The sequence below is a fragment of the Egretta garzetta genome, unplaced genomic scaffold, assembly GCF_000687185.1.
Source record: "Egretta garzetta isolate BGI_Z169 unplaced genomic scaffold, ASM68718v1 scaffold96, whole genome shotgun sequence".
Classification (NCBI taxonomy): domain Eukaryota; kingdom Metazoa; phylum Chordata; class Aves; order Pelecaniformes; family Ardeidae; genus Egretta; species Egretta garzetta.
Window position 1 is genome coordinate 2,267,397 of NW_009259965.1, and position 8,197 is coordinate 2,275,593.

The following is an 8,197-nucleotide window of genomic DNA, read 5'->3' on the forward strand; positions in this document are numbered from 1 at the left end:
GACTTCCCCTATCAAATGCCTGACCATGTTGCAGAAAGAATACAGTCACTTCCAAAGGTGTTCCATTAATGTTGAATACTAAACAGGCACATAATCGTCAGAGCTTCCTCCCAGTGTTTATCTTAAAACGTTCTCGTAACAATAAATGGCTCTTCAGAGATGACATACTCCTTAGGCTCTTTAATATTATATTCCCACCAGGTAAATCTCACTAACATTTGTTCATTGGATAGAACTTGGGTCAAGAAACAAAATCATACTATTCTGGCCCCCATTCAAATCTTGATGTGATCCAGCTACGGTGTTAACATTTCCTGAAGAACTCACTGATTCTCTTAGTTTGAGAATGGAAAATCTTGTAGCCCCAGGGAACAGTTAACCACAAGAACTGAGGGTCATACAGTTTTCAGTAGTGGTTGACATGAAGCTTGTAAATAATGTCAGGCAGTCCTTAAGGCAAAACAAGTGATGCAACATTTACTAACTAACATTTTGATTTATTTTTACAGTCCAGTAGAGATATCATGCTCTGCAGTGGATGGTGTGAATGTGGAACTAACTCTTTCTAATTTTTCACGATAAAGATTTGGACATTTTTTGCAGAGGTGGGCTGCAACATGCTTTCGGAAAAAGTCCTGAAGGTATTTCCTAAATTTTTCTCCAACAAATGCATAGATCACAGGATTGATACAACAGTGGATCATTGATATTGTTTCTGTCACTTGGATTGCTTTCTCCAGTTTGCTTTTGATTTCACAATTTGTGTTGAAAAGTGAACTTTGAAATGTGTGCAAAAAAGAAGAAATATGGAATGGTGTCCAGAAGATGAAGTAAAAAATCACAATCACAAAAATAAGTCTGACTGCCTTCTGTTTTTTCTCATTCTTGCATCTCAATAATGTTTTTAGAATTTGTGAGTAACTGTAAATCATAATTAACATTGGAACAATAAGTCCCAGAATGTTCATCTTTAAAGTATAGGAGTACTTCCAATTTATTATGGCATCATTTGGATAATGAGCACTGCAAGTATAACGTGAATTTTCCTTTTGAGTTTTGTGAAATACCATCCCAGGAACAGAAGCAGAAATAGCAACAGCCCAAGTGACACCACTGGTCAGGATGCCATAGGTAACTGTCCTAGCTTTTAAAGCAAACACTGCATGCACTATGGCCAGATACCTGTCTAGGGTCAGCAGGATTATAAAAAAGATCCCGCTGTAGAAGCCAAGGAGGTAGATGCCTGAGAGAAGTCTACACAGCGCCTCCCCAAAAATCCAGTCGTGAACAGCATAATAAGCCCAAAAAGGGAGAGAAAATACAAACAGCAAATCAGAAACTGCCAAATTGAGCAGGTAGATGTCAGTCATACTCTTCAATTTCTTGTATTTTACCAGGATAAGGATAACGAGCACGTTGCCTGTGAGGCCAAATATCACCACCAAAGAATAAAGCGGTGGCAAAAGTTTTGCTGCAAAGTGCTTTTCCTCAGTTCCCATGCATGGCTCTGAACTGTCATAGTCGAATTCTGTTGTCAGTGGCAAGTCATCTAAGTCCACGGTATGGTTTTCCATGGTGCGTTGGTCTGGAAAGGAAGGAAAGGATGTTAAATTAGAAGAAACTGTAAGCTTGGCAGTGAGGGGAATGAAACACACTGATGGGTAGAGCGAGACAGCGAGGCAGCAAGAGGGAAGCACAACAGGGTGTGCTTCTCCTTGGCTCATGGCCATCCTCTCATCACACCAGACCATACTGTAGCCCTCACCCAAGGAGGACCAGGCATTGGCAAGGTGTAAACCGGTGCCTCCAAAGGCGCTGTGACATGGGTAAAAAAAACTGACTGCCGCTTGTTCAGGTTGTTCATGACTTCCTGGGAGCCTTTGTGCCTGTGGGAACCAGGTCACTGCAGGCGTGGAAACAACCTTTGTGCAGTACTAAAGATACCCACCTGGTGGACCTGCTGTCCTGGGTGGTGCAGAGCAGCAAGTGGGCAGCGTTGGTCTGGGTTGAAATGGCAAACGTTGCGTCGCTTACAGAGCCTGGGTCAGGCGTAGACCATAGAAGCGTGCTGGTCTTCAGTAGCTCTGGAAGGAAAACGGTGCACAGGCCTGTAGAAAGAACAGATAGTCAAAAACCTTGGGAAAAGGCATAGAAGATGACAGTTGCTATCAGGGTGGGCTGTAACACATGTATCTGTTGTGGCATTGGCATCTTGCTGTCAGGTGTAAGACCTCCCCAGTGCTCGGGGATGAAAGAAGTTTGGATTCCATGTTTCAGTAGCTTTTTAGCAGCCATGATTCAGGAGCTCCAATGGTTGGATTGGCTGAGTGTCTTGAAGGGGGCACAATGGTGAAAGGCAGATGTGGCCATTGCTATGAGTGTGCACTAAGAGTTCTTCATGCATAGCGGTTGGTTGATAATCATCCTTCATCCTTTGTGAGGTGACATAGTAATTGAGGAAGTGCTGGGGTTGCCCGAACTTTGTGTCCCTCCAGTTTTGGTTTGGGAACTGCTGGGTGTAGTGGGCTTCCCTTGCAAGAAGGAGTCACAGCCTGGGAGGTAAGTGTGCATCAGAGCTGTGAAAGCCCTCAGGCAAGTTCTGTTACAGTGGGAGCAGGTAAAGTCTTGCAACTTTGATGGGAGCCTTTCGTGCCACCAAACCCTACTGCCTTCCCAAGTCCCTGGTAGGACTGTGAGCCAGATGCAGAAGTATAGCTTTGTGTAGTTCGGTCTCTGAAAAGTTGAGGAGATCTGTCTTCTCACAGACCCCTAGAGAAAATGTAATGCCCACATGTCCTGTGAGAAGCTGGGAAGAGGATTTTTTGAAGATGGGTGTCAGAGGGAGCAAATGTCCTTCCTGGTCATTTAGTTGAGAAGTGAAATAGATGCATTTGGCAGCCACTCAAATAGAGGTATTTGCTGTCTGGTACAAGGGCTGCTCTTTCTTCCTGTGTCATCGTGACTGTTTTTATCAGGCACTTCATGGCAGATTGGTGGCTGTTCATAGCAGGTTGATGGTTTTGAAATCTGCATTTTCCTGACAATTTGATGCCTGTTCTCTTGAGAAAGGCAACAGCCTGCTCCTGACACAGAAGACTTCAGATAGTGTGTCTGCCCCAACTTGCTCTGTGAATGCTGACCACCCGTGTAGTGCAGCAATGTTTGCTTCTTTCCTCCTTACAGCCACACCACGCCCTTTTTTCAATGGTGAGGTCTACCCCGTAGATTTGCAGACGTCTTTTGCAGAGACCACATTCTCAAAAACACCACTTCATTCACTCTGCATTTGAGTGCTGCAAGACTAAATATAACTGAAGAAACTCAGCCTGTGGCTGGAGCGACACATGGGCAGTGCCCCAGTCTGGTTTTTGGTAGAAGCTCAATTTAAGTACATGGTGGGCCATTCTGAGTTGTAGCATGTGAAATTGCTGAAGCATCCTGAGCTCGTGTCAGCCTGCTCAGCTGTTTGAGGAAAGGATTATTTCCTGATATGTAATTAGAGACTATTCAGGATCCAGAGGACCAGGACCTAGTTTTAATCTGGGTCTTTATCTCAGTGGATATATATATAAAAAATACAAATAATCTTCAGGAAGAAAGTTTAACATTTACACAGCATTAAAACAATTTTCTGTGCGTGTAGATGCACAAATATACGTACATATATATACAGTCATATAGAATCATTTAGGTTGGAAAAGACCCTTAAGATCACCTTAAGAGTCCAACCATAATCCTGACACTACGAAGTCCACCACTAAGCCATGTCCCTAAGCGCCACATCTACCTGTCTTTCAAATACCTCCAGGGATGGTGACTCAACCACTTTCCTGGGCAGCCTGTTCCAGTACTTGACAACCCTTTCGTGAAGATTTTTTTCCTAATATGCAGTCTAAACCTCCCCCAGTGCACTTAGCCTTGTTGAACTTTTGTATATATACATAATTTTTTTAATCTAGTTTGGAACTTATTTTGAGACTTAAAAACAACAGAAAATAGTCGTGGGAGTAACAGAACTAAATATAATTGATTTCCTACAGATTTGTCTCCTTTGCTGCCTGGGTCTTATCTCCTGTGATGGGTTGACCCCAGCCAGCAGCTAAGCCCCCATCTAGTTACTCACTCCCTCCCTCCACAGCAGGATGGGGGAGAGAATCAGAAGGGCAAAAGAAGAAAACTTGTGGGTTGAAATAAAGACAGTCAAAAAAACAAAGGAAAACAGGAAAAAACACAAGAGATGATACAAGGACAAATGCTTGCCACCTCCCACAAAGCAGACGGATGGCCAGCCAGTCTCTGAACAATGTCTATTTGGAAAAAACTCCCCCACCCCCACTTTTGTGGTTGAGAATGACATTCTTAGGCACAGAATATCCTTTTGGTCAGTTTGGGTCACCTGTCCCAGCTGTGGTCACAAATCTAAAAGACAACACCAATACGGCTGCTGTGAAGAAAATTAAGTCCATCCCATCCAGACCCAAAACTCGTTCCTGCTACCAAAACTGAGCTCCTGCCCTCTACAATTCACATTGATGCTGCTTAGAAAGACAGTATGTACTGTGGTTATTTTGTTTACTGTCTATCAGTAGAAATAGAAGTCAGATCTTCCTCTTCGCAACAAGTATAAAATATTAAAAATCTTTTCTGAAATGCTTTCTAAAAAAATTCCTTATCCTTTGCACACAGGCAATGCTAATCACAAAGAGCTCTAGAAAATGGATTTGGCTAACAAATTCTATTGGAAACTACTGTTTGCATTTGATTTTTTTTTTCATTTATCCTTAATCATTCTTCCCATTTTCATTTTTATGCAGAAAGGAATATCTTCTGCAGAAGCTGTAGCCCTTGACAAGAAGTCTGGTTTTGGCTCTAAAATGATCTAGACATGAACCTTCAGAATGGGTGTGTTAGCAAAGGAATCTCCAGATTTATCTCTGCTCTTGTGCTGTAAGTATAAACGGGCTCTTCTAACAGATTCTGATTTGGGAACTTGTGATTATTTGGCTTATTTCCCTCTTATTTTCCTTCCAAAATTGCAAATTAATATTAAGGAAGTCTTAATGAGTTTCGTTTGTGGGGCTTTCTCGTTTACTTTATGGACATCAGTACTTTATGCATCCATCAGTGCCCACCATCCTTGCCCACACACCCACAGTTTCTGCATGCACAGTTTTGGTTGCTAACAGAAATTCTAGATGATTTCTGCAAAAGCAGGCAACTGAGTCAAACCTAAGGTAGAAATACAAGAGAAGGAGTATTTTCTCTTTGGTGCCCTCCTTCCCTTCTAATTTATCCTGTATGCTTATCATGCAAAAGCATCTAAATATATGAGCAGTCAAGTAAGACACTACTCTCGTTTCCCCTCAGAGGACTGGTTATGTTCTGAGTTTCCAAGAAGTTGGGTACAGTGAAGTGTGACCAAGCCCCAGGCCAAGTACCTGCACCCTGGGAAAAAGTGCTTGCAGAGAAAATGGGGCTACAGCTTGGATGGAAGAAAATTTTATTTTCTTAATAATTGTAATGCTTTGAGCCAATATAAATGTAATTTCATTTCTTTAAGTTTTAACAAAGCTGCACTTCCTGCAACATCAGAGATTCTTGTAATGAGGATGTAGCTCTGAAATCATGTCTTCTCAGACTTCTGTATTTCAGCTGCTTTGAGAGAAGCCTTGCTAGCTCTTGAGTATTAGCTGTCATCTATAGCATGTCACCTTTAGCTATAGAAGTGTCTAGGTGCTGGTAGGACTATCAGGTATTTCCATGTTAGAGCAATTCAAGCAAAGAAGCTCCTGAGTTGCTACACTGACTTGTTCGGGGATGGCAGTTGTCACAGCTCAATGCATCTACTGTGCCCTAAAGGGGTTTTGGACAAAGTATCCTCATGGAAATCAGAAAATTTAGTAACTACAAGTTAGAAGAGCATCCATGCATTAATGGAGCTGCTTATCTCAAAACTGAATGATCCCCAAAGTTCTGTTTCCCTTTTTACAGTCTAAGACAAGGTTTCTCTTTTTAAATATATGAACGGGTAACGCATGCTACTCCCCCTGCCCTCACTCTCCTCCTTTTCACAAATGGCAGTGTTTGTCATACAGAAAAAGAAATTGCTTAATGACTTAAAAGTACATGTCAGCAGCATCTAGGGAACTTTATGAAGAAAGAGAAGTACAGTGTAGCACAGAGTAAAACTGAAACTTAAATGAAGAAAAATAATGCCCCTATCCTGATAGCAGATGTTGCAAAAGAGACGCCAAATGTTTCCTGCTAACAGCTTTATCTCTTTAACTTAGCCTTTGACTTTCCAGGAGTCATCTGTGGACAGGCAAAACTACAAACAAGACTGTGCACAGACACCAAAGACATCTTGGGGAGCAAGTATAAAAGTATATACTTTTCTTGAGTTACCAAGAAAGCTGAAGGAAAAGATGGAAGTGCAATCTAAATGCTGTATGTAAGACTCTGAGTTGATAGTTTCCCTCAAACATATCTTTTCATGTGGTAGTGACTGCAGGATTTCTTTCCAGGCTATGACTGGGGAAAGACAGTCCCTTCCAAAATTAAACCTCACTTTGGAAACCTCTTCCTCTTTTATTACAGATGAACATTAGAAACATGTCTTCAGAATGGCTTGCCTCCTAACTGATGAAGGTTTTTTCATCCCTACAGAACTTTCAATGAAAAATATGTTCTGGGCTGGAAAAATACGGCTTAATTCTCTGTGATCCTCAGGATCCAATTGTTTCCATTTCCCACCAAAACCAGACAGACAGTCTTGCAAAAATTCTGAGCTTTTCTGCAGTTAATTAGAGTCACTCTATGTGATCGCGAGACAAAAGTAGGAGGTGTTCTTGCCTAAACAAATGTACAATAAAAGAGTAGCATAAGCACTGAAAATAAGCACTCTGAGAAAGAGAAATTTGAGACAGCTATTAAACATCTTCCTCCAAATCATGACTATATGTGTAAGAGGGCTCTTATCTTGTGTAGGCTAAGTCCTGTGCTAGTATCTCTGTTCAAGTGTTGGGTTTTTTCAGTGTCTCTGCTTAAACTGCTTCAGATAAAACATTGAATTCAGAGTAATGCAAGCAACAGTTGTAGTCACAACCAATCTCGGGATGAAAGAAGGATAACAGTCTGGAGTGGAGATTGCCAATATGTGTCATAGGATCATGCCCCTGTCACGATATTGCTATAAGGGTCTCCACGCAGAGAAGTCCAAGCCCACTGCTCTGGCACTGTCAACTGTTCCTGGTAAATGACAGTGCAATTCTCCCATGAAAGCAAATGTTGCTATAGCTGCATGTTTGATATACTATGAAAAAAAAAAAAAAAACCACCATATTCTTAGGCTATTGTAGCTTTTTTCCTAATACCCAAGTGGCAAATCTCATTTATCCAAGCAGATGAGCTTACCTCTCCCTGTGCATGAGAATGGTACAATTCCAGTGTAGTAGTGATGAATTTTATTCATGTAAAACCTCATTAACAAAAAAATGCAAGCCAGATCATGGCTGATATATGTGAGAGATGGAGTACAGGCTTTCTAATGTGGTGGCTCACAGATACCACATTAAAAAGAGGAACCAATCCCAAAGAACATATCCCTTCATAACCTGATAATAAAACAACACCTTTCACAGATTAAATGCTTGAATAATACAAAGAAGACATGTGATAGGATAGTGATGAAGAACATCTTCCACCTTCATCTGATAGAGCAAGATGTGGCTTAGATTTGGTGAGATTAGATTAAGCGTAAAAGATTTCATGTCTGATCTGTTTATATCCTTAGCAGAATACGTTTTGAAGCTAGTGACCTCCTGGAACAGCTTTGAAACCAAGACCCAGTAAGTTTCTAGTACAAAAAAAGATTATATTTTTCAACAGCATTCGTCCAGTTCAATTCTCTACTCTCACATTTAGCCTTATCCTGAGTTGTAAGCTAGTTGCAAGACCCAACTGTTCTTAAAGATAGTGTCTCCATTTGAATGCTATCTCTACTGACACTGTCATTAGTTACATATACTTCTCCACTGAGTGAATCTGTATATATACATACACACTTTTACATGTAAAAAAAGGAAAAAAAAACTACTCACCGATTTATCAAGCTTGTTTTGTCTGATTGTCGTCTTCTTCTTTGTGAACAAACACATATTTAAACCCTGCATCTGAAAATCGGAAACAGCACTTCCTG

The 8,197-nt window shown here is 41.1% G+C and overlaps 1 protein-coding gene across 1 annotated transcript; it reads right to left on the reverse strand.

Moving 5' to 3' along the window:
- Positions 1 to 6: 6 nt before the first annotated feature.
- On the reverse strand, positions 7 to 8,197 carry LOC104127513 (C-C chemokine receptor type 2). Its single transcript, XM_009640190.2, has 3 exons — positions 8,100 to 8,197; positions 1,949 to 2,108; positions 7 to 1,585 (listed from the first exon to the last, which is right to left on the reverse strand). Exon 3 carries the CDS (start codon positions 1,572 to 1,574, stop codon positions 504 to 506), a length of 1,071 nt encoding a protein of 356 aa, XP_009638485.1. The 5' UTR covers positions 1,575 to 1,585; positions 1,949 to 2,108; positions 8,100 to 8,197; the 3' UTR covers positions 7 to 503.

Coding starts and splice junctions, on each gene's coding strand:
- LOC104127513 (XM_009640190.2), bottom strand. CDS start 1,574: ATGGAAAACCATACCGTGGACTTAGATGACTTGCCACTGACAACAGAA.